Source organism: Argiope bruennichi, chromosome 6 (genome assembly GCF_947563725.1).
Source record: "Argiope bruennichi chromosome 6, qqArgBrue1.1, whole genome shotgun sequence".
Lineage (NCBI taxonomy): Eukaryota > Metazoa > Arthropoda > Arachnida > Araneae > Araneidae > Argiope > Argiope bruennichi.
Window position 1 is genome coordinate 134852990 of NC_079156.1, and position 27622 is coordinate 134880611.

The 27622-nt window shown below is 33.5% G+C and overlaps 2 protein-coding genes across 2 annotated transcripts in view; one reads left to right on the forward strand and one right to left on the reverse strand.

The window, feature by feature from the left end:
* Positions 1-27622, forward strand: part of LOC129971537 (neurotactin-like) — a 115333-nt gene that overhangs the window by 70636 nt on the left and 17075 nt on the right. The window lies entirely within an intron of this gene.
* LOC129972076 (uncharacterized) lies at positions 19614-27093 on the reverse strand. Its single transcript, XM_056086056.1, has 3 exons — positions 26930-27093; positions 22649-24245; positions 19614-19784 (listed from the first exon to the last, which is right to left on the reverse strand). The coding sequence occupies exons 1-3, from the start codon at positions 27091-27093 to the stop codon at positions 19614-19616; spliced, it is 1932 nt and encodes a 643-aa protein (XP_055942031.1).

A 27622-nucleotide genomic window follows, 5' to 3' on the forward strand; every position in this document is an offset into this window, starting at 1 on the left:
ACAAACGTGATTTGCATGTGCAGGTTGCATTACTGGCGCCACTCTTATTTGTCTAGCGCGAACTTTGAACTGGCATCATCTTTTAGATGTACAAACACACTAAGCAAATTTCTTTGATCTAACACAAATTCTTTTTGGTGTTGGAATTTTATTTTCCACCAGTGTATAGTCTTACGCGGATGAACTTGTCATTATATCAGACTTCATAGCATTGCTAGATGACAATAATATTAGAACAGAAGTGATATCAAAACAAATATCATAAATTTATCACTAACTGCATAAGAACTTTGTGAACTCAGCCGGCATAATTCCAATTTCGAATATTTATCTCGAGTTGAAAAAGTGTCCAGAATTTTTTCATAAGTAAATGGTGCGTATTAGAAAAATGAAATTTAATTTTCTCAAAAGTGTTTCATTCATAAAAGCTAATTTTTAATTGTAAAGTGAATTCTCACTTCCAAGTTTTAAGGTACATTTGAAATAAAAAAAAATATTCCAAATTAATTAACACAATCCTAGTTTCAAATATTTTTTTCCCTGTATTGTAAAAATATCCTGGATATATTACGATTTCGAAAGTAAATTTCGATCCTAAGTGGATACATATTAACAAATTATAAAAGATTAACTTGATTAAAGTTTTTAAAAAATGCCTGGATAGCCTGGTTGGTAGTGCGTTGGATTCGCGTCCCTTGAGTTGCGAGTTCGAACCCCGCGTGCCGAAGACTGTCCGTGGGTGTGGTGGCTGGCGCACGAATAAATCTCATTGCCGTGGTCGCAAAGTCTTCCATGTCGACAGTAATACCATTGGGAGTACTGGATCAGAGTTGATTGTTCTACGATTCAGGACTAAATTATGATCTGTGAACGTACTCTTGGTCATAGCTAAGTCGTACTCTTGGCCCTAGATGGCGCTACTGAAAAAAAAAGACGCAATCTTGGCTTAAAATCACTGACTTCTAAAGTCCGTGGGCTTGTCTATGATAAGTGCCATTAGAAACAACAACAACAATTTTAAATCCAGCATCTAAAGAATTTTCATTCCCAAACTTGGATACGTATGGAATGTAGTTATCTTGCTTTAGGAAACTCAATTGCAAGATGGAATTCCCATGAATATTATTAAATTCAGGATATAGTTTTATATTATCAATAATGTGAATCTTAAAATAGATTTCCTCGATAGTCAAATATCCTGTATTTGACCAATAAGAATGTAAGGTTAGTAAATATTGTATAAAACTTTATATTCGTTTTCCGCTTCCATGATGATCTCATTCCTCGACATCTGACTTTATAAATGTAAAATATTGTCTTCTAGTGGCATCAGTACCCTTGCCCAGATAATCTAAACTCGTTTTGCTCCCTCTTCTTGATGCTATTGTTGATCTTTCCGTGCCTCCTCTACGAGATATTTAGAGTGCCTTAAACTAAGTACGCAAAAGTGCTGTGGGGTCGCCGTGGCCTGGTGGTAAGGTCTCAGCTTCGGAGCCGGAGGGCTTCAGGTTCGAGACCAGATTCCACCGAAAAACAGTTTTGTTAGTGGGCCTGGTGCGCCCTAAATCCTTCAGGGCCAAACGCTTTCTCGTTGGTGTGGTGTAGACGTTTGGAGAGGGAATGCCAGCTCAAGTGTCGTCCCCATCATCTGACCGCGGTTCAAAATGACGAGGTCCGTCCCCAAATAGCCCTATTGTTGCTTTAAAACGAGACGCAAATATAGCTAAACTAAACTAAATCACGTCGCTTTATGAAAATGTAATATGTTCCTGATAGTGTAGCTCCAGACTTTGGAGATGAAGGTGCCGATTCTGATATTATCCTCGATATCTGACATATGCTCGAAACATCGTAGTACGTTATTTTGAACAAGTAGAGTTCTCCTGTTGTTTCAAAATGGAATGTTAACGCAAGCAAACACCAATGTAGCGATTTTAATGTTTAGTTTAGTTCAGCTGCTTGTTTTCTGATAATAATGATGATAAATTTAGTATAAGAAATATGTTACATCACAAGCACAAATAAGCCCCTCTCAGAAGAAAGAAATGAGACATAAAATGTAACTTGACCCAAAATAGCCTCGATTCTGTGCCCTGCAACAACAGATCGTTTCAATGGTATACAATGAAAATTACAACTTTTAGAATCTGAATATTTCAATAGAGGGATTCCTTTTTTCTTATTTGAAGTCCTCCCTGAAACAGGAAGTCAAATAAAAACCACGGCGGCGATTTTTTTTTTTTTTTTTTTTTTTTGAAGCTAGGAAATTGGGCTTTTTATTCCGATTAAAGTATGCAAAAGAGAAGAGCAGTCTTATTGTTTCTTTTTCCACAATGAGGCTGGGAGTGTGCGATTTTTTTTATTTCACTTGTTGAACCCACTGTTTCTTTTTCCAGAATCGAATCGGACAAGTGGCGTAAAAGAACATGTTTGAAATGAAATTGTCTGTGACTAAATTCACTCAGGAGTGACAGACGCAACGAAGAGAAAGAAAATAGTTTTTATTTCTGTCTTGGGAAAAAAAGAAAGAAAAAAAAAATGCTTAAAAATTTCTAGAGTTCATACAAGGCAGATTATTCATGTCTGGGGAACAAGTAAATGAATGTTGCACCTAAAGACGAATGTACAGAATGGGATTAATGCATCCTCAAGTTAAATACGCCGCGCCATTTAAATTTTGAAATTCAATCCGCATTTTGGTTCTAATGTAACGCTACGCTATAGTGCGAAACAATATGCAATTGAATGACGATCAACCCGATTACTTTCATCATATGAGTATGACGTCATCCAGGTTTACTGAAGTTCAGATCATATGAAATAAATTATTCAGTAAATTAGTTATGTGTAATTATTCAGTAAATTGGTTAAGTTTAATTCTTCAGTAAATTACTTAAGTTTAATTATTCAGTAACTATATATGAAACAGTTGCAGAATTCTTTTTCTTCCTTAAGATGGGTCATCTCTATCTTTTTCTATTTCTTCTGAATATTACTTAAAAATCTCAGCTATTAACAGCAATAATAATAATAATGTAGATTTGAAACTTCAGTTCGAACTTCGTAGCATGATAATGCTTTTGTCTAAAATGTATTATTTTACTATAATGATGAAGGACCTGTTTTAAAATGTTCTCTGTATTACACGGGGCTTTCTAATCGTGGTCTGATCATTAATTTCTAAACGATTGGTACTTTAGAAGTTTTCGATAGTTATCACTACTTGCTATTGAAAGAGTTCTATAAATGAAATAAAAATAATTATAATTTATTTTATTTCAATTGATAAATGTATTTCTGAGAGTCTTCATTTTTATCCAGCTCCCCAGTACTATTAACCGCTTGCGATGGCAGGAAATCCACAGGTGCGCCTGCTCAAACAATCCTTTTACTTCAGTGACAATTCCTTGCAAATGTATGTAAAACATCGTTGGCGATATTGTAATAAAAGCATCTCCATATGCGTGGCACGTGTTTCCATGGCAAGTGATTAACCATATTTAATAAAATATTTTTCCCATATTACATTTTAGTGATTCAGGTGGACTTTTTTATTTTAAATGGCAATGAGTCAAAAATATTTTACTAAATATAGTTAATATGATCGAAAAGGATACATAAAATTTTAGATTTCGCAAATGCCATTTAGAACTTATGCCACCTGGATGCCTATCCAACGGTTCAGAAGATAATTATTGGATCTCGATGTGGACACGATATATCAGCGGACACGAATACGCGGAAAAGTATATTTCATATCAGCGCAATGCGGTAACTAAAACAATGAAATGTAGTGTTGTAATTTTTTTTTTAAATTAATAAATTAGAGAAAAAAATTTTACTGAAAAAATATTGTAAAAGAATTTTTTATGCAAAAATATATTTTGATGTTATTGAAGTAAAAACTTAAAAATTCTGATTCAGTTTTAATTAAAAATCCATTCCTAATAAGCGTATGCTGTCCATAAAATAACGCGAAATTGGATTGTTGTAGATGTAACTCTCTGCTCTGTAGAGTATTGAAACAAGTTTTTCATCTTGAAATGTGCAGTTGATATGCTAATAGAAGCATTCTATTGTAAAAGTTCAAATTTCCCGTTGAAGGTTATAAATATCAAGTTTAGTTTGTTCTAATTTTACTCCCAAAGGACTATTATGTGACAAAAGACTATCAGATTAACAGACAAATTATCGAAATAATACTGTCTAAATAATTTATCTTATTCTCTAAAATGTATTTTCCATGCAATCGTGCGATATTAATTGGGCCAGTTCACACGATACAAGTTAATCTAAATCTGGTCCGTGTGCCTCAAAACCAAAGTTAATCTTTTTCAGATACAAGATTTTTAAAGAATCATAGATCACGAAATCATAATTGATTATGTTGATGTTAAATTGCTAATGCTCGTTCTGTGTTTTTTCTTTCAATGCATGCATATTGGTGCTATGGTAACCACAGTAAAAATAAGTCTCATGGTCATTCATTTAATGATGGCATGGGTTCACAAAAGCAAATGATGTGACTAAGTATGTTCTAGTGATCTAGATTCATTTTGATCGGTTGTGATCGATATTATGATTATTGCGATTTTTTTTTTAACTGTTGTCGTACTTCCAGTGGAAATATGCAATTTTATTTTTGTTTAATTTTTCTCAGTGTAAGTTATTCTTCGCACTTGATTTTATGCATTTTTTTTTTTTCATAATTATGTAATTTTTCTGTCGTATTTTTTTCATATCTATAGAAAATTTGTATTACGTCTTTTGTAGCATGTTGATATCACTGTCATATTTTTGTTATTTATCTAAGCTTAAATTATTTTCATTAAAGTGTGTTTCTCAGATTCTTCTTAAAAACGCGCATTTATATACCACACAATCACAGTATTTTGTATTCACACTTTCTTTTGAAATCATTCAGCAGTAAGTTACTTCGTTCTCTCTAATAAAAGAGCCCTCACTTTCCGTGCTTTCACTGACCCAAAAGTATAATCTTACTATAAGTCTTTGCATCAAAATTCAAATAAGGCAAATAATGCACAATCCAATGTTACACTATCAAAGCTATTTTTTATGTTAGATTACAATACCTTTACTTTAAGCTAAAGATCGCTTTAGCTTCCTGCATTTACATTGTAAAGCAAAACACGTCTCTCCGTTATTTCCTTGTCAACTCGTGGGTGGGAAAAATTGCACTTTTTCTATGCCATCCATTCAGCTGCAAGCAACAATGGTGCTGCAAACGACAGTCTATTTCGAACTGGAGTCGCCCCAACCCCCGCTTCAGTTGATCCGCGGGGTTTCGTCGACCCCCTGCTCCCTCTTTTTGTTGTGTCTGCTGACTCCCACACGTCCCCTCCCCCATCTTCTTGAGATTAGTTTGGGACTGGGGAAGGGGCTCCGAAGGGGGCGTCCCCAGATGGGGATCCTTTTCCTACTCTTGAGGTTACAGACCCTCCCTCCGTTCTGGTTTTTTTGAACTGGATTTATGTTTTTCCATTTATAAAAGGCTTTTCTGGAAGATTTATAAAGGAATCACTGGAAGTGACGATTTTATGGTCTTTTCTGGGGTGGTTCTGTCTATTGGTCTGACACTCCTTTACTTTTAGCCCGATTTTTTTATCTGAAAATATTTTTTTTCGAAATGAAAGTTTTTGGGATTTTTTTTTATGGTGCATCTAACTTTTTTTTTAATTTAAAAATGATGGATGTTTGTTTAATAGCTGTAGCAATCTGCAAGAATCGCTTAAATTCAGGATAAACATCCTCTGTTTTTATTTTAAAAACGATAAATAATAATTACAAAAAAATATAATCTTGATATTGATCTTCGTTCTGGTTTTTCTGCACTGAATTTATGTTTTTCCGTTTATGAAAAATGCTTTTTTGGAAGGATTATAAAACTACCGCTACTAATGACCAATTTATAGGTTTTTTTTTTGTTTTGTTTTTTCTGCCTCATGGCCTGATATTTTCAACGCTTACCTAATATTTTTATCACACGATAGTTACTTTTCGAAATAATCTAGATTTATGGAATGGGTGTGCAGGAAGAAAATATATTTAGCTGATTAATTGGCAATTTCATTGAGAATGCGAGAGAAAAGATTCCCTACAGGCTAGCGGACTTTTGGGTTAATGCCGGGTTTACACTCGGCCAGTTATAAGACGGCCGTTAGGACGCGCATGCTTAGGAAGGGACTGATGTATGTTTGCCACAATTTCATAAAATAGATTCGGGCATCCCATGTTTAGCTATAATGTGCCGTTTTCGCGTCCCTGAATTTTTTTTTTTTTTTTTTTTTTTTTCCCACTGCGTATTAAAATGATGGATATTTACACAAAGGAACATGGTAAAATTAAAGAAACAAAAAAAAGACCCACATATTAAGTTCAGAAAACTATAGAAAAAATGGCAAATGAAAGAGGGGGGGGAACCTCGCATTAGAAAGAACAAAGAGCAAAAGATGTCGGAATTAATCTATGATAAAAAAAAATAATACGCAAAAAAAAAATGCGTTGACGATGCTTTGAAATTTTTCTTGCTTATTTTTCAAAAGTTTCTAACCTGATAAATATCAGCCTCAGATGAAACTTCATTAGGAATGTATAGCTGGACCGGATTTTTTTGGTTCGATCAGAATATACGTAGTCTTCGTTTATTTTTAGTGGCATGACAAAATAATTATTTTGTGAAAGCTCCATCTCACCATTTCATCCAACAAATTTAGAATATAAGCGTTCTGTCAGCTTTAAATGTATATAACTGTGCATGAAGTTGTAGAATCGTTTTGCCACGGCCTAATAAATGTTAGAACTCGAGAAATCATCTGCCCTACATATCATACAATGACAGCTTTTGTCCTGTCACTGTGTCTCCCTCCCCAAAAATAAACAACATGGGCTTGAAGAAGGTATGTAGTTGATACTTTTTATACATGAAGGTCATTTCTCTCTGTATTTTTTTCACTCATTTTTTTCGTTTGTTTATTTGTTTTCACTGCACGTGTTCTTTGACCCTTGTGTGTGGGCTGTAAAGGTCAATAACGGCTGAAAGCGCCCGACGTGAAGTCATTGCATATCCTCCAAAAGAAAAGAAAAATTGTGCAAAATAAATGTCTTGTGATTTTTTTAAAATTCTTTCTTGTTTGTCAAAATGTCATTCCCATCCATGTGCAGGATTTTATTGTGGTGATGTTCCAATAGGGATTAAAAAGCAGTTGTGTTTGATTGCAATTGCCTGCATTTGCTATTATTGAATTTTCGATAAATATTCAATAGCGATTCACCCATTCGCCATTTGGATTATATATAACAATAAAAATTCTTCCCAATTCTTTTCCCACATTTCAGCAATCTGAAGGAAATCTAATGAGTTTTAAGAATGGCAAGATTTAATTGGGATATTCCATGTTTTTAATACTGCTTGCGAGCTCGAGAAAATGACCCGATAAAAAAAAAATATCTGTGATTGTTTAATTCACTTTAATTTATAACTCACCGCCTTTGACGACTGGTTCATTGCAAGATAGGTTTCAGTTAAATCTCTTATGCATAACTTGATGGTTTTAACAGAAGAATTTTTAAGCAGCAAATGGTGATAAATATAAAAGGCGCATTATTTTAGTATCTTAGCACCTCATTTGTTGTGCGCATGTGCATATGAATCTCCCAAATGAGGTCGAGGTCTCTAAAATATACGTAAAACTATCAAAATGAGGAAAACATTGCACGGCAACTATAAACTGGTAGTCATAAAAAATAATTTTTAAAAAACTTAAAAAGTGATATGAAAATTTTTTCCGTTTTATAGTATTTTTGAATGTTGTCGCGGTAGAACATACGCATTTCGTTTAATTTTTAATTAATTAAAAAATGAATCAAAAGTTCAAAAATGTCGCTCCAATTTTCTCTTTTTTTATCTTCCAAAGTATATGAAAAATTTGATAACTCCGGGTCAAACAATTTGGTCCCTAAATTAACTACAGATACACGCAGAGGGAGGGGGGATATTCTCCTTTAATATCGGTAGTTACATTGGAAAATTGAATGAAAGAAAGCTAACTCATTCTTGGCACTCTTACAATATGCTGATAATTTGCCGCTTCCTATCAGTATTAGGTGAATATCGTCGTTCTGTTGTGTTTTATTTTGCGTGTATTTTTTTCTTTTATGCATAAGTCTGTGGTATTTTTAGCTTGTGAAGTGTCTAGGTGCCTCAAATGAGGCTGAAAATCAGAAGTTTTCGATTCTGTCTCTAGTCTTAATTCCATATTCCATCTATACCTGTAGTATCACAATTTTATAATTAGAAACTCTGACTACTTTAGATTTATCCTTTTTGAATTTTAACTTATACAATAAATATATGGACTGATGCCACAAACTTATACGCAACAGAAAGAAATTCACACAAAACAACACACAATAGAACGACGACAGTCACCTAATACTGACAATTATAAAATTCTAAATCGTTTGTCGAAAAGACTGTTGGCGAAAGAAAATGAGCATGAAATGACAAAATCTGTGATCAAAACTACTTTTTTAAAAAAAAGCGTTGTAAATCGGAAGTGAAAAGAAAAATTCTCTGAAATCTGATTGATTCCACTTTCATTCTCAGTCTTCTGTAAATTTATCTCATAATTTTCTGATTCATACATCGATTCGTTGGTTAAAATATATTTTCGTAGATTAATTAATATTTGAATCCAGACAAAGTAAATATCTTAATTAAATGAATAGAATTATTTCCAATCGCATTTGCAATCAAATGTGAATGTGAGAGACTAATTAATGTCAAGCTGTTCCACAGTGTTGCATGTGTCTTTTGAATTTATATCCTAACAATGCATGCTTCTCTTTTTCTGTTGTAGGATTTTCAATATTCCATTATGAAAAGGCTAATTCCAAATATAAAGTTCAAACATATCATTTATGTATATGCATACTTAAATTCCGCACCAAGGTTACAGTTACAAAAACGACGAATATACACTAAGGCCTGCTGAACGCAAAACTAACGAGGAATGACAACACCAGCTATTGAGGAAACACTTGCGCAAAACTCGGAATTTGCCATTGTTCCAACCACTAACAACAAAAACCAATGTTTTCTCACCCTCTCTCTGCAGTTTTCGATATTTCATAGGAGTGCATGCGCGGGCGGCCGTGCGAGCTGCCATTCCGTATCAGTTGGGAAAATGGTGCGCGTGCAAGCACCATCAAGGAGGAAGCCTGAGGTTACGGTCGAAGGCACCTTTTCAAGGTTTATGTGCCTCGGTTGCCGAGATACGTTGTCGCCTTGCCCATTATTATGAGACTCGAATGGCGTGAGTCAATTGGGCGGGCTCAATATGGGGAATGGTGGATACATTTTGCTGATGAATATTATGACGGAAACAGCTGGCAGCGGCGTCCGGGATCAGGTTGGTGAGAGGTTGCGAATGATAAGAAGGGCGCTGGACTTGCGTTGGCTAACAAGTGGATGTCGAAAAAATAGTATCTCTTTATTTCCTTGATAGGCTAATAAGACCTGCACTAAATCATTCAGTTATACAAGCACTGAATCGTTGTGATAGAAAAATTTTAAAACAATATTTTTCAGTTTCTTTTTCGAAAACGCTTTCTTTAAATTTTGGTCCCTTTAAAATATCTATATTCGATATAACTATATCCCCATGTAATTTGATATTTTGTTCTGGGACTTTATAACGGTGGCTATAAAATGCTATTGTATAGTTGGAGGGGGGCAGAATTTTCCCGAGTACAGGCTACTTCTAATTTTTTCAAGATACTGCGGTCCATCCAGTGGTGTAGGCCTACAATATTTATTATAACTTAATAATAAATACGGAATATGTACGTACCTACATAATTACAAACATAATAATAATTGCCACAAATATAATAATATCAAATGGTGCAATTAATATCAAACAATTCAAAATACATTAGAAAATAAATCATTTTTATCTAAAGTTAGTTCTCCTAGTTACATTTAGTTGAAGGCTTCAGCTCCATACTGTCCGCCAATATCTCGGTATATAATTAAAAACTACTAATCCTGCTCAGGATTCTAAGGGGTCGTCTGTGAAACTGGGACGATATGTTGTCTTAATTATGATCATCGTTGAAAATGCAGATTCACGCTTGTAGGTAGAACCAAAGAACGATGTAGAATTATATGCAATTTTTTTTTAAAAAAAATTGCATATAATTCAACATTCATTAGATTGCAAAAGTTATCTTTAGATTCTGAACTATATGCTTTTAAAAGTATGTCATTTTGAAAGAGAAAAACTTATTTTTCTTCAAGAGATAAAGACAATATAAGGTTCACGAAATATGTTTCTTTTAGTATGCTCTTCTTAGGTCTTAATAAGGGCGGTCACCCCAAAATGTCTTGGTGGTCCAAAAGATCGATCGTGATCGACTTAATGCCCACCCCTGAAATAGTTATTTAAACTATCTAGTGGACGTGGAATTACACTATAGCAAGAGTACGTCGTTTTAAAAGAAAGAAGTAACAGATAAAAAGCTTCACTCCTTTTTCTTTTCTTTTTTTTTTTTTTTTTTTTGATAATTTTAATGAGTCCTTTACTGTTTTTAAGATTCATTGTTATTTCTTTTTTGTTTGTTTGTTTGTTTTTAATGTTGCACCTTTTATTCTATATTTGTTTATTTGTATTGTTTGTTTGTTTATTTTGTATTATTCAGTCTATTTTTGGAATTTTTTTTTTTTGAAGGATGTATTTTCTTTTAATAAATAAACATTTGTTCGATAATTATTGACTTACGATAAGGGAAGAAAAAGTTAATTTTTGCTGTAAAATTTTCTTAAATTTTGACTTTAAGCAATGTTACATGCAAAAAAATGGTACTGTCTTATATGTTTTCAAAAGGCCCTCAGCAATCAGATTTTTCAGTTTTTGTAAAATAGAGATAATAGTGTGAATAGAGATAAATGTAATAAAAACATATTTTAGAATTACACTTTATTACTTTGCAAAATATTCATGTTTTTATTTCAGTTATTTCCACCTTTTTGTATTATTAATTTATAATTTGTTACTATGGATATTATTATTCAATTTGGTGATGAATTTTTTTCTCAAATTAACTTTTTCCGTGTTTGCAGAATCAAAAATTAGCTTATTAATCAATTAATTATTAATTTCTGAAAATATTATAAAAATGTATTCGAAAATATTCGAGTCTAAAAATATTCAATGCTATAATTTTCAATTTCAATACTAAAAATTTTCAATTTCTATAGGACACCAAAAAAATGAAAGAAAATTCGATTGCAAAATTCTGTTTTGATAAACATGAAACAAGTCAAGTTACATGAAAGTGTATCAGAATCATCTTAAATGAATTTGTGGATTTATTGTTTAAAAATTCATTTTCCTAAAATTATTGTATAGTGGAATTATTTTTTTATTTATTTATTTATTTTGTAATTCCGAATTCTAGCGAAAGCACCGTGGATCTGAAACAACATCTGTGTAACATGCATTGCTTAGAGAGACTTGGTGGAGTGTGAAATTGAAACGCGTTATATTAAATTTGATTCATAAATAGAAGACCTGAAAATTACCGAACTGAAACACTTCCCAGTGCTCCTGCACACTTCGCCAGGAAAGTGCATGTCGCGGGAAAAAAAAAAGAAACGTAAACACCAGGTGAGGCCAACGTTAGGGGGTGTCCGGACCATCTGCTGCAATTCGTAACTCAAGAATCGTGACAAAAAGGTCAAAAGGGTGCGCACAACCCTTACGGTAGGTTGCCTTCCTTGCACAAACGATCACATTTAATTTCGGCATTCTTGCTTGTACCAACGCGGCGAATCCATTCAGGGCTCGAGGGGGTTTCGGAACCCAAATTTAATTTACTGCAGTCCGCGCGTATCCATGCTTCGTTAGCCGCCAACAAAGGTTCTTGGAGGGAAATTAATTACCTAATTCGCTTTAAGGGGGAATTGTTGTTTCCGATAATTAGGAAAAGTGGCGAAGGTGATTTTTACAGAAAAATGCTGGATGTGCGGAAAGTGAGTTGTATTTTGTGGTGCTGGGCCGGTTTGTGCCTAGCAGATCGCGCTTAATTGCCAGATTAGGTGGAGGGAATGTTCGCTAATATAGAGTTACGAGACAGTCGTCTTTATGGCTCCTCGTGCAAATACTGGGTATACATTACAACATGATGCTGGAATGTCGTTAGTTGAGTTTCGAAGTCGAAAGCATCATTTTGTTCAATTGCAGATAAAAGGAGGGTGTTAGAATGTCAAATTTTGTGATATAGGAATTTTTAGTAACATGATCACGCTTTGTTAATGGGCATGAAAACGAAATCCTTTACAAAACTGCCTCACGGGACTCACTGAATTATAAAATAAACTAAAAGGGAATTTGAGTGTGGTATCCCCATCTTTCACTTCACCCCACTTTCTCATGTATTTACCGGTATGATGCGTTTTGTAGTGAAGAAAATCAATTATAAACTTTGTGTCTTTCCCTTACGTCCAAAACTTAACGCAGGTTTACAATTTCGATGCCAAAACTGAAGTTGTATTAAGTTTTGGCCCTAAAATTGCATGTCGAATTTTATTTGTAAATGTATTTTTGTAATGTATGTTTTTGATTTATCGTTTTCAAGTATATACGAACAATAGACAACCTGCTTGACAGGCAATCCTTTAGAAAATTCTATTCAAATGGTAATGAAAACCACATGTTATATTACATGTATCTAGCTTGCTCTCTCCTCTCCCTCCATAATTTCTCATATATTCATCAATATGATACGTTTTGTAGTAAAGAAAATCAGTAATAAATTTTGCCCCTTTCCCTTACGTTCAACACTTAACGCAGGTTTACGGTGTCGACACCAAAACTGTAAAGCTGTGTTAGTTTTGGCGTCGAAATTGCATACTGAATCATATTTGTATTTTAGCTTATTCCTTTTTTTATTTGCCACTTTCAAATATGTATGAACAATACGAATAGACAACCTACTTGATAACCCTTTAGTGAATTCCATTCAAGTGGTGAGGAAATCCATATGCCATATTGCATGTATCCTTGCGAATATAAAAAGATAGTCTTAAAGGTATAAAGGTAAATGGGTTTTGTTGAAAATTCGACAGAAATCTACAATTTTAATATTAAATTCTAGTTACAAATTTCAAACATCATCTTTTCAGATTCAGAAAGGTTTGAAAAGTAAATATTCACCAAAATTTTCAGGTCAAATTTTGGGACGATTGCAGCATTTTTTTTTTTTTTTTTTTTTTTCGGAAAGCAATATATAATGAAAGTGAAATGTTAATTATCTTGTAATTTTTGAATGAGGCGAAAACTGTTTCTTCCAGGGCTTTGGTCTGAAATATGGCTTCTTTTATGTATTGGAAATATTTTAGCAAGAACTTATTTTCATCGCAATTTATTCTTTCATCCAAAAGACAGGAAAACAAATTAGAAAAGGGGACCTTAATTTATGATGAATAATACGAAATACTGAAAAACGTTACTAAACAACTCTATTAGGTTGTTCAATAACTTTTAGTCAATTTTTTTTATATGTGTATGATTTTTAAGATAGCCCCCCCCCCCTTTCTGCCCTCACAAATATTGAAGAAAGTGTCCCTATGAAATTTTTCTCGACTCATGCTATTCATAATTTAAAAAGATTTTATTTATAATATTTTCCCATAGATTTTATTGAGTAAACGTCTTAATTAAACTGCATCAGATTCCTCAGCTGTATCGAGAAATATACGTGATACATAATAAGGAAGTATGTTTTATAAATGAAAAGATATTTGATTGATGATTAGTTACTTAAAATGTTCAGCATCTGATTATTCTATTTATTTCTGAAAAAATTGTTTGTATTTATATTATTTAGTTATCAAAATAGATTTTAAAAAAAGTGAATGTAGAAAATATTATTGAGGACTTCACAAGTCTCCAACTAATTTATTAAAAACTCAAAGTAATTATAATAAAACTAAAACTATGAGCGTATATTTTCTCGTACATATATACCTTACGATTGCATTTCATTTATTGACAAAATGATCAACACATTTTAAGAGAAAGAGTATAAAACTGATTTATTCAGACTTAATTCTATCATGAGAAGTTGACAGTTGAAAAATGAAAAATTCTCCTACCTCGAAAAAAAATATTTTGTGCTGCCATCTGCATGTGACTAAATGAGTTACAACTTACAAGCTAAAAATTTTTTTATCTGCAAATTATTTTTTAGAGTTTATTAGATGTTATGTTATTTTCACAGCTGTTTTCACTAATGATTTTTATTCTCCTCAGTTATTCTAAGCAAAAGTATTCACTTCTGACAAAAATTGTAATTCGTGTACCATTAAACAAATGAGGATAAAAATATTATTTTCAAAATAGAATGTGTTTTTAATATCCATCTTTTTTCATGTCTAAATTACTTTTTTTTTAACTCTTTAAAATAATATTTCTCTGAGTGTCTTTGGACCTTCTCAATAAATAAAATACTAACATGTTGAAAAATGATTGAGTAGGTTAGGATCGAATGGAGAGTTCCCCCCAACCCCCACTCTGTTTTCTTTTCTTTTTTTATTTCCTCTGAGAAAACATTGAGGGGAAGGTAAGGGCGGGGAATCATACGCGAATTTTAAGGCTCACTGTTATCAAAAGATCCTGGTGACTACCGAGGCACTTAGTATTTTATCAGTACGTACTGAATCCCCAGCTTCTTATTCCATTTTGGAGTCATATTCATCATTATCGAAATCAGTGAGCCGAACAGACAACTATTTACAACCGAAAGTGAGCTCGATAAAATGGCGGTTCTTCAGTTGTCGACGAATTTTACAAATAGAGATTTGGAAGACTTCAGGCATTATCACATCTTCTTATAACAGTTTACTAATTTTCTCTCACTTTGTTTTCGTACTTGTTTAACTCGCGTCTCAGTGTGTGTGCGTATGTAAGGATATCTTTTAATCTAATTTAATACTAATGACTCCCCTATTTTTTAAATTAAATTTTCCCGTATTACTTTATTCTTTTCTGATTTTTTTTTTTTTTTTTTCTCATTCCTGAATCAAATCCCACTTTTTTACTTACTTAATTCTAACACGCTCTTTAAATTACGGGTGGTACAACCGAAGGGATAAAAATACCTAACGCCGAAAGCATTCATCTCAAAGACACCTAAAATTCCCTTTCTTGAAATAACAAAGAAATCCATAGGAATCTCTCAGTTATAACGTTGAAGAAAAAAGTTCTCACAATTTCTCCCTTGTTCCCAGTGCGAACAGACGCTTTGTTATCGTTATTTCCGTGTCTAAGTCATGCCCTCCCGTGGGAAAATAAATTGAAATCCAAAATGACCTTCTTGTCGTCCTGATATCTGGAAAAAATGTTGCATATATATATATATATTCTTTCCGGATTCTTTTTTTTTATATTTTTTTAATAATTTTTTTGGTTTAATTTTTATTTGTTTTTTGTTTTTCCTATTAACTTGTTTCTAATACTTTTGTATATATATATATATATATATATATATATATATATATATATATATATATATATATATATATATAAAATGTAATACAAAATAATATACAGACAAAAGTGGGAATGCAAATAAAAATATAACAACAAAAATAAAAAAATAAACAAGAGTTGCTACAAAAAATGACAAAACATACGAAATAAAAGGAGGAAGAAAGATATCAAAGTCATGAGAAACGTATTTCTACCTTTACAATTGATTTATGTTTTATAATATAATGTTTATATTAAAATTATGGTAAGAGACAAATTATTTGTTCTTCTTCAATCGAATCAATTGAAAGTAAAAGCTTTTTTTATTTCACTTCAATTTTTAATTGTGTATAGAGCACTCAATAAATTGAAAACAAATGTCAGTCCCTCTCTTTCCAAGCAGAAAATGTCTTACAGCCATGTTTTACGCGTATTTATTATTACTTTTCATTATCAAAAATACATTGTAAATGTATCACTTACTTTACGACAGTTTAGAATAAATTAGATCCAGTTGAATTATTACATATAATTATTATCTCTGAATGGATGCACTTCATTTCGTCCTGTTTAACAGTTGTTGAGGTGTAGGATAATTTGCAAAAAATGATCGTTGGTTGAAAATAATGATCCATTTTAATGGCTTAATTTCGTGATCTCTCTGATGGAAAAAAGTAATGAAGTCTTTTAATTTGTATTAGTATATTGTTTTCTTTATTAAATCGCGTTTACAATGGATAGTATATTAGTTGCAGTTTTAAAACCACGTGACCTCATCCTGATCACACTGCTTTCAAGTTCATCAGTGAATATAAATATTTTGCTGGAATAGTCTTGCAAGCGAACTTGTCATGACAATCACGTGACCTTCTAACTGCCGCTGTTACCACCCCTATTTAGTCACGAATTTTAGCCGATCATCATTGATATAGTTGAGGTAGTAAAATTATTCGATGATGAAAAATAAATTTGAAACTAGGAAAAAGCTGGCAGATATATAATGAGATATATAAAAATGCATAACAGTTGCATTATAGATTTGAACGTAAAGAGATTTTCATGTGTTGAAATTAATTTTTGAAATTGATCAACCATGATCAATCTAGATCAAAATAATATCCGAGAATACAATTTTCATTCTCTTCACCACGTTACGAAGGAGGGCACACATTGTGACATATTGTAGAAGTGTGCGATGAAACGGCAGGGAGAACGTGCCTGCTATTTTCTATTCAATACGGACTTCCAGATAAATAAATATGAATGAGATCATCTTGACGGGATTCAGCCAGTATCATCGAATGTAACATACAACATGCTATTTCGCCTTATTTTTATATTCATAAACATCAGATAGGCATCTCGTGTTTTGTAACGATCATTATGAGCTCTCGGCAAAAGCAATCCACCTCGTCTACGTGCGGCAAAATTCATTAGTTCTCATCCTATCTCGCGGGACAATGGGCACTCGTGCTTTATTCTCGCTCCATTCCCGAATCACAGATATCCTTGTTAGTTTTTCACGTGTCGGGACACTCTGTGACAAGTGCGTGACAGAATGACACGCTGTCGGCAACTTTTCTTTTGTTGATGCGGCTGTTGTTTCAAACTGCTTGCGAATACTGCATGTTCCGCAGTCAATAAACGATTCCGAAACTGTTGCCATTCTCTCGATGCTAATGAACAGTAAAATCGAGCGGATTGCTTGGTTGATAGAACCGAATGGGATGCGGGCATGCAAGTTCTTATTAAGAGAATGAAATGACGTCAAGTAGGTGTACGACCTGTCATTGTTTACATTTGTTATGTTACCACTTCGTATATTTTGTGGGTGAACGAATAGAAATCTATTAAAGGATTGTATCAGCATCGAGAATGTCCGTTGGTCCAAGTAGGGTTGATTGTATGAGAAATCAATTGAAAAATCAAATATTGTTTGATCAATCAAATGGATAATATTTACATTGAGATACTGGCGGATTTAAGTATTTTTCAATTCTTAATGTTATAATGTCTTATAACTATGTCTTAATGTTCTAATGATAAGGCCTCTGTTTTAATAATTTGATCATTTAATTTCGCAATTTAGCATATGTTGAATATGTTAATGATATATTTTAAATTAATATTCTTTTATTTTATTAACTGAGTGAATATGCATTTTTTTTGTATTATTTATGTGTTAACTATCCGGTACCTACATTTTTATACAGTATTATTGAAATGGATGTTCGACGTTGATAAAAATTTATTAACTGAGTGAACGTAATCACACTTAAACCAAACAACTTGATAAAGTGTTAATATTATTCTAATATGTTTTTTTATTCATTGAAATTTGTGTTGTTTCCCCAAACTTATTTATATGGCAACTACGAAAATAAAGTATTCTGCTCGACTTGCTTGCCGTGCCCCCCCCCCCCGTCCCCTTCACTTAGTCTGGAAATCCAACTGAAAATATACCACCGATTATTCTCACAATTGTTTAAATTTTCAATTAATGAAAAAAAATGCAAATTATTTTTTAATTGTTATTTATGCACTAATGAATTGACCGCATGCACAACCTGTATATATTATTTGCCACTTTAATTTATCTACCCTTAAAAAATACCCACGTGCATGGAAAATGTAGTAATACAGAGTTTGAAAGAATTTGAGAAACTAATAAAACGTGTTTTCCTGATTATGTTTATATTTATCACAATCGATTATTTTGATATTTACAACCATAATACAACGACAGCTGATAGTTTTGAACTATTTTATCTTTTCGTTGATCAAGTGTAGCAAATCCTTAACCAGACTTTTCTCTGAAGATTTCTTTTCTAAAAAAGCAAATCAATCGATGCATCTGTAAACAGAGGTTAACTTGACTTCTACATTATTATCTACCCTATAACAAAAATCTTTCATTTCACCAAGCTCAGTGGACAGTTTCGACTTGATGCTATAAAATATGACTCAAAATAAAATATTTGTGTCACAAATAATGAAAATTAGGAAGTGTATAGAAGAAGAAAGGCGTGGTATTGTCATTGTACACTTTTTTATATACATTGTGTGTTAAGGTGCTCTTCCCCTCCTCCTCCTTTTTTTTTTTTTTTTTTTCTCATGCCCTGAATTTTTTTTTACGCCGACGAGAAATTGTTGTCTAACAGCTCACCTACCTAGTTGGTACCATACATAAATATTTATGAAATTCTGGTCATAACAAATGAAAGGCATTGAATGGTGTCTTGGTGTTATTTATGCTATTTATCACTTTTTTTTTTTTTTTTGCTAGAAAAAGAAACAGGAAGACGAGAAATTAAATTATGGTAAACAAGAAGAAACTTCTTCAAATTCCTTTTATCTAATAAAGTGATTTTTTAAAATAATATGTAGTTAAAAAAATAACAGCGGAATTCATTATCATTATTTCGAGATTTTGTTCGGAGTTAGGAGTCTAAATTTAAGATGATCTCAACTAGCAGCAAACCTTTTCTCTTAAGTCAATAATATGATTACCTTTCATTTCTATCTGTACAAATATACTCAGATTAAAAACAAAATAGAATTTATAGAGGTTTTTTTTATCTGAAAAGAAGTTTCGGCTATGGCATCAAAGCCCTCTTTTCGCAAACGACTTGCCATCAAAATCCGTCATTAACAAGTCAGATCCTCTGTTCCCACATTCTGAAGAGGGGGGGGGGAACTACCCTTTCGGGCATCGGTTTCAGAAACCTCTTTATGTCAATTCTCATCTTACTCAATCATCGATAACATTTGTCCATAAAAAAATAATAAATGCCCTAACAGTGCACACGGCCAGAAATAACTTTCTGGAAGGTAATTTGCAGCTCAAGTGACCCATTACCCTACCTCGGAAGGGTAGAATTACGATCACAGCTGGCTTCTGGGGCAAGTTCCTTTCCGGCAAGGTTCATTGTTTAGTTCTCCTCTCCCGTATGCGAAACACCCCTCCTGCAGAGCGTTTCGTGAATGGTTTAGTAATGAGGGCCATTATGGTACGTGCCACGGGGAGACAGCGACGTTTAATGAAACAAGGGGTGGACATTAAGGTTGCACTTGAACTTTTTGCAAATACTTTTCCTCAATATCTCTGCTTATCACATATTGTTCGTAGGTCGTAACGGGAAACAATGGTTGGAGGAAAGGTTGAGATTTTGCATATTCTTTTGTTTGGGTTTCTTTAAAACGGTTCTTGAATTGATGTTGGTCCTTATTCTGAGGTTTATAATGATTATGTACTTTACTGTCTCAGAACTTTGAGCTGCATGGTTTTACATCCACTTCTTCATTCGATTAAGGACGTGTTTTGCTGCAGGTTTTGTTAGACTGAAAATAATTGAAGGGAAATGACGACACAAAGTGACTTTCATAAACGGTGCTGTCAGTGTTAGGCTGTTAATAAAATATTTATTCCTCACGTCATTTTTTTAAATATCTTTGTGAGACAATGAAAAAAAATTAATTGTAAAAACATTGAATGTGCTTAAAAAGTACCAATAAGTACTGTTAAATAAAAAAAAAAGGTCATTGTTATTTATCATGATTATTTTAATAATTTAGTCTTCAATGACAACTTAAGTTACCCATTTAGAGAAATTGCACCGCATGTCGTTACGTCCAATTAAAAGAAAAACCCTGAATAGATCCTAAAGTCATCTACATGTAATTGATTTGTTTGCACTTAGTAAAATGTAAATAACAATAGATTAAATTAAACCATTCAAGGTTATTTTGTGCGACGAAAGTGTTTATTAGAAAAATACTTCGAGTTTTGATGGGGTTCTTCTGTAAAATTTATAAAGTCCCCTCAACAGCCACTTGTGATGCAATAGCTTGTGATTTTCTACGCATACCAGTTAACCAAAATTGCATTTGATTATGGGATGAATCGAAATTCTGCGTGCAAACTGGTAAGAAACATAAATGGCATAAACGCAAACCAGAATCACATGAAGATGTGTGGTCGACAACACTGTTTAGATGAATTAAAGGATAGACGAAAATGTATCCACCCTTTATGCCACGTATATAAAGGGTAAAGATTCCTTATTTAGCGATAATTAACTATTCTTACTAAGTAGCTATAATTACTAATTATTCTTACTAACTAGCTAATAAATAACTATTCTTACTTCAATGCACGGATTGCCGAATCATTTAGAGGGCATTGACATCTCGAGGATATTAACAACGGTGATGGTGATTCTCGCAACAAGGTCGGCATGTATGCCGTCTGAGTATTTATAAGGAGTTGCTTATTCTCCATACAAAGTCGGCAGTTTAAATGATTGTTAAAGCTGCCTAAGAAAAAACACCGTTTTCTTTCGCTTTTTATATTAAAATAGAAAAACGATATCCCACCGGTAAAAAATTCAAACTTTGTTTATTCCATCTTGGGATTGATCTACAAGTTGCCATCTACAAAATGAAATGAGACAGCAAAAAATATTTCTTAAATAACGTTGCCATTCTAAAATAAACAAATAAATAAAATAAAATATTAATACATTTTCAACATCCTCCCACCTTTTGATTATAAATAATAATCAAAATATAATACTATTAGTTAAACACAGTTAAGAGATTCAATAAATGGCAACGTTTTACAAATTTTCAATTAATATTTAAATATAAAAATGAAAATTAATGTGAAAATGTCCAATCAAAAACAAAATAAATCACAAGTTCAGTCTCTCTGGCAATTTAATTCTTCTTCCGGCTCTACTAAATTTCATCTCGTTGCCAGAAGTACTGTCAGAAGTTTTGGTGATGTCATTTGACTTATTCAAATCATCTGGTGTCATCGAAGTGGAGAAGTCATCAGAGGATGTTAACTCTAATGGATATATTCTTTGAATTGGTCGCAGGAAATTCTGCTGTGAAGTTTGCACTCGAACAAGTCGTACATGTCCATCTTTACCTGGTATGATTTCTGTGATACGACCTAAAGGCCAGACAAGTCTCTTTTTATTATCTGCTCCCACCATAACAATGTCACCAACAGTAACTGTACATTTTCTTGATTTTTTATTTCTCCGCTGTATGAGAGCACCCAAATACTCAGATCTGAAACGATTTCTTAAGTCTTTAAGCACTGCTTGTCTGTATTTGAATCTATTGCTCACAGAATTTTGCTCTACAGCATCTATATCAGGAAGATTGCATTCATGCACATCTTGTATGAACATCGATGGAGAAATTGGTTTTATAGCTTCCTCTTCGCAAATGTAAGTTAGAGGTCTTGAGTTGATTACACGCTCGCAGTCTGCCAAAACCGTTATCATCTCCTCATAATTGAGACGTGCATGTCCTAACACTTTCTTCAAAAGATCTTTTAAAATTCTAATTAATCTCTCCCACCATCCGCCCCACCAGGCAGCAGTTGGAGGATTAAACTTCCAGTCAATAGAGTTTATTGCTCCATATTTTTGGATACGGTTCCAATCCAGTTGTTTTAAATAGTTGGCTGCTCCAACAAAATTGGAGCCATTATCGCAGTATATTGTTGTGCATCTTCCCCTGCGAGAAACAAATCTCCTAAAGGCCATTAAAAAAACATCAGTCGATGCAGCAGTAACAAGCTCGAAATGAACTGCTCTGTACACTGCACAAGTAAAAATTAGAACCCAGCTCTTCTTGTCTTTAAGGAATAAAGGTCCAGCCATATCAACGCCAGTTATCTGAAACACCGCAGCATCCTTTACTCTATTTTCTGGAAGGGGGGGGGGACTTATAACTTCTATGTTCTTTGAGCTATATCTTTTACACGTAATGCAATTGGCCACCACATGTTTCACCGCTTTTCTTCCATTTAGGATCCAGTACTTTTCTCTAAGTGCATTCAATAGTATCTGGACTCCAGCATGACAGTTCTTAACGTGAGCATTATAGATTAACCGCTTTACCACTTCATGCTTCGGAGGAAGAACAATAGGTTTAAGAAAATCTTCACTGTCCTTGCGATAAATAATTTTAGTTTTCAAACGGATGATGCCAAGATCGTCTTTAAATACTTGTAGGGTTTTTAATCTCTTTTCTTCTTCTGGGAGAAAAGACTCATTCTGTATCATAAATAAAACCTTCATTTCTGCTTCCTGAAATTCTGTAGTGGTTAATTCACCATGCTTCTTCTCAGTTATATTTTTGCAGTTGTTCATGAAGCGGAGGATCCATGCAACAAGACGAACTATTCTATCATAGTTCGAAAAATATCTGTAGTACCAGTTTGCAACACCACAGGCTTCATTATTTGATAATATAAAAGTCGTCTTAGACTTTTCCTTTCTAATCTCTTCTTCATTCCAATCATGGTTGGTGGAACCCATAATGTTTTGAAATTCAAAAGCATTTTTCATCCATTGTGGACCCTCCCACCATCTTAGGGAGACTAGATGTTTTGCCTTGCAGCCCCTGGAAGGTAAATCTGCCGGATTCTTATCACCAGGTATGTGTCTCCATGATGTAGGATTACTCAACTTCCTTATCTCTTGGACTCTGTTCCTAACGAAGACAGACCAATTTTCTTCTCGTAATATCCATGCAAGCACTGTTGTAGAATCACTCCAGTAATATATCGTAACATTTTTCCAACCAAGAGCTTCAACAACTGAATTCGCTAGCCTCGCTCCAATCACCGCCGCAAGAAGTTCCATTCTTGGGATAGTTGTGCCTCTTAACGGAGCCACTCGAGATTTCGCTGCAAGTAGAAATAGCTCGATTCGACCATTATTTTCTATTCTAAGGAATGTAACAGCAGCATATGCATCTTTGCTTCCATCAACAAACGTATGGATAGTGCAGTTGCTTATATCTTTTGAAGATGCTTGAACACACCTAGGAATCTGTATGTCAGACAAATGCTTAAGTTCTTGAAACCACTGTAGAAATTCTTTACGAAGCTCACCAGTTACTTCTTCATCCCAACTTGTACCTAATGTCCATGCCTTTTGTAGCATTATTTTTGGACAGAGCATCACTGGTGCAGTGAATCCAAAAGGATCAAATACTTTATGTACTGTAGATAACATACTCCTTTTAGTTACTTTTTCCACATTAATGCCATCCAGCCATTTCATGTTAATTTTCAAAGTGTCTAATTTCTTATTCCAAATAAGACCTAATACCTGAGTTTCTTCCTTTGAATTAGTTTCACAGTCGCCAGACCATTCCCATTCTCTAAGATCAAAACCACCTTTTGCCATCAAGGTTTTAGAATTGTCAATGAATCGATCTAATTGGTCTTTACTGTCGACACTAGTAACGACATTATCAATGTAGAAACTCTCCAAAAGTCTTTTCTTCAAAGATTTTTCAAATCCTTCACATTTTTGAATATGGTACTCAATTACTGAAGCTAAAAGAAAAGGGCTACATTTTACCCCAAAAACAACTCTTGTGTGACGAAAAACTCTCAATTTCTTTTCTTCTCTATTTTCCCACCACAAAAACCGAAGGAAGTCTCTATCCTCTTTACGAATACTAATTTGCAGAAAAGCTTTCCTGATGTCAGCTATAACGCCAAGCTGTCCCTCTCTGAATCGAAGAAGAATATTTGGAATAAGCTCAATGAGATTAGGACCACATTCCAAGCACTGATTCAAAGATGGATAATTTGCTAATCTCGCTGAAGCGTCAAACACCGGACGAATTGGAGTAGTGCTGCTGCTTAGTTTATCACTGCACGGTGAGGTAAATAATTACCATAAGCGTTCATTTCGTTGGTAGGAACTTCCTCTATTATGTCTTCATCTAACCAATTTAGAAGAATATTTTCATATTTCTCATACATATTCATAGCTATAAGTTTTGAGGTAGTGTAGTCGAGCCTTTTCCTCGCCAAATCCAAGTTGTCGGGCAAAGGTGACTTATCATCAGACCATGGTAAACAAACCTCATATCGACCATATTTATTAATTGTTACCGTTTCTAGAAAATGCTCCTTGGTCCGAAGATCAATCTCGTTCTTAGATTTTTTCTCAACAGGATCATTGATTCCGATTGAATCTAATTTCCATAAATTTGTGATTTCAGCTTCATTTACAAATAAGGACAGCACTGTTAAAGCCAAGTTTTCTTCCGAAGATTCTTCCTGTGGTACCTTACCCATTAAGGTCCATCCTAAGAAAGTTTCTACAGCGACAAGACCTGAAGATAAGACTTTTCTTTTGCCAGTTAACATTTTCCCCATAACGTCAGCTCCAATTAGAATATGAATGCCTTCACAAGTATCGCTAATATCAGTTAGATTAATCTGATTTTCCTCTAATTCTTTTATCCAGGGACCTTTAAAAACCGGTCTAATATTGTCACAAATGATAGATTGATCCAGAACTTCAAAATTACAGCCGAAATTTCCAATCAAATTTCTCAATTTTACTTTATAACAATTATGTTTAAATTCATTAGTGATAACACCACCAAAAAGAGAATGTACCAATTTTTCACATCGAACGGGTGTATAATTCATTTCTTCAGCTACACTTTTCAAAATGTAAGATTTATGTGATGCAGAATCAAAAAGTAACCTCACAATTTTCTGTTTATTATCCGATACCACTTTAGCTCTGAGAGTTTGAAGAAATATCTTAGGGCTGTGTTTATTAAAATTAGCCATATTAACATCTAGTGCGGGTTTATCTTCTTTTCCCTCTACAGACATCTTTTGCGAATCAAGCACATCACACATTATAGGAAAATGTTTTTTAGAACATATCAGGCATTTTAAAACTGCTCGGCATCTTTTAACTGCGTGAAATGGCGATAAACATGCAAAGCACCATCGTTTTTCCTTGACTATTTTTTGTCTTTCCGATAGAGTCATTTTTTGAGCCGTAAAGCAATCTGAACTTGAATGTTTACCACCGCAAAAAACGCAAGATTTCTTTACATCTTTATCTGCAGCAGTCGTTAACAAACCTATAGCTGTAGGTACTTTATTTCTCAAATTCTCCGAGCTATATTGTTTCTTTTTCAAAGGTCTGTATTCTTGGCCCTTTCCTAAACCGAAACCGGCTACAGCCAAACATATTCTTTCTTCTCCTTCAACTTCCGTTTTCAAAAATTGCATCAAATTATCCAATCTTCCTTTCGCGTCAGAGTTAATACTGGAAATATTACTACGATTCCACGCCTTTAAAAATTCAGCTGAGAAACACGATTCAACCATAGGATACAAAATGGATGCACATTTATCTGTGGTTACACCTAATGTTTCTAATGCTCGTAAATATGATTCAAGCTTATCATACAAAGAAGTTAATGAAAAGGTTTCTTTTGTTTGCACAGAAATAATTAATTTTAATAATTCTCTCGCATATACTTCCACTAAAATATCTTCTCTACCAAAACGCGATTTTAAACCATCAATAGCCTTTTGATAGTTGGCGCCAGTTGGCGGAAAACTTTCAACAACCTCTCTAGCACGAGAACCAGAAATTGTTGCTTGAACTAGGTACTGAAATTTGTCTTCTGGTGCGATATCCTCATCTTTATGTATTTGCTCAAATTGACTCCAAAATGGGAGCCAATCTTTAATATCGTCGCCAAATTGTCTAAATTCTAATCTAGGCAGTGTAAACTTTCTCTTATAATTATTTAAATCAGCAGTAGAATTAGCAGAAAATGACTCACCTCTATTTTGAGATTGTATTCTTGCCAATTCTATTTTTTTTTCAATTTCAAGCTGCAATCTTCTATCTTCCTTTTCAGCTTCAAGCTGCAATCTTCTATCTTTCTTTTCAGCTTCAAGCTGCAATCTTCTATCTTCCTTTTCAGCTTCAAGCTGCAATCTTTTATCTTCTTTTTCGGTTTCTTCTTTTAATTTCCTTTCCGAAATAACATTACTTAAAAGTTCTTGAACGAATTCTGGATCATTCTTATATTCACAACTTTTTAAAATAAGATCTTTTAATCCAACTATCGTAATATTTTCTGATACGTCTTCTCCAATTTCAGACGCAACGTATTTCAGATCTTCTTTTTTAAAACCTTTTATTGCTTGAAACATCTTGATTTATTTTGTTTCGAGAAAATCCTGTCGCGGACGCCAAAAAATGTTAAAGCTGCCTAAGAAAAAACACCGTTTTCTTTCGCTTTTTATATTAAAATAGAAAAACGATATCCCACCGGTAAAAAATTCAAACTTTGTTTATTCCATCTTGGGATTGATCTACAAGTTGCCATCTACAAAATGAGACAGCAAAAAATATTTTTTAAATAACGTTGCCATTCTAAAATAAACAAATAAATAAAATAAAATATTAATACATTTTCAACAATGATTACCACTGAAAGCCAGATACAAAACTTAGCTCATCCGAATGCTGTTTTTGGTATTTCTATCCTATTTGACTTTGGTCTACTTGGATACATGCTTTGGTGGATATGTGCACCAACCACCTTGTACACGGAGAGTCTTTGGCTTTCGGGGTACGAACTTACAACCCAAGGGATGTGAATCCAACTCCCTACCAACTAGGCTATCCCGGCCTTCAATATCCTTATAACTTTGAATTTCAAACAACATACTTGAACGAAATAGTAGATTAATATTTTGTTAGCTACTTATTTAAAACCTCACAGCTGTATAAAAGAATTTTACATTAGATGGAAATTAAATCTTCTGTCCCAAAAGCTTAATGTACTACGCTGTATTGGAACTTTTATTAAAACTGTTAAATAATCCAATAAGAGTAGACGGCATAATCTGACAGAATTGAAAACTGTGCTTAAAAACCTTAAGTAGGGATTGCTGGCTAAATTTAGCAGATAAGAATGTCCTTGTAAGCGCCACTCTAACCACTTTACTTTCTCCTTACCAGGATGCGAACTGATCTCTCATAATTAGATATTTGGTAAGAGTTCACACATTTAGGCCTTTTCGAGAGTCGTTCTTGATATTTCCTTCAATCTTCTGCAGTGCGGGAGACATCGAGTAATGAGATTTACGATTTCCTTCTGTCGCCGACTAAGAAATGATAGATTAAAAAAATTAAATTGCTTCAATGACCATGTCTTACTACGAATTATAATTTGGTAAGAATTTAATCTCTTTA

Coding starts and splice junctions, on each gene's coding strand:
- LOC129972076 (XM_056086056.1), bottom strand. CDS start 27,093: ATGTTGTTTGAAATTCAAAGTTATAAGGATATTGAAGGCCGGGATAGC. Junction 24,246..26,929: donor CCACCAAAGCATGTATCCAA/GTAGACCAAAGT, acceptor CTCACCGTGCAG/TGATAAACTAAGCAGCAGCA. Junction 19,785..22,648: donor TTCAGGAAGCAGAAATGAAG/GTTTTATTTATG, acceptor TATAAACCTCAG/AATAAGGACCAACATCAATT.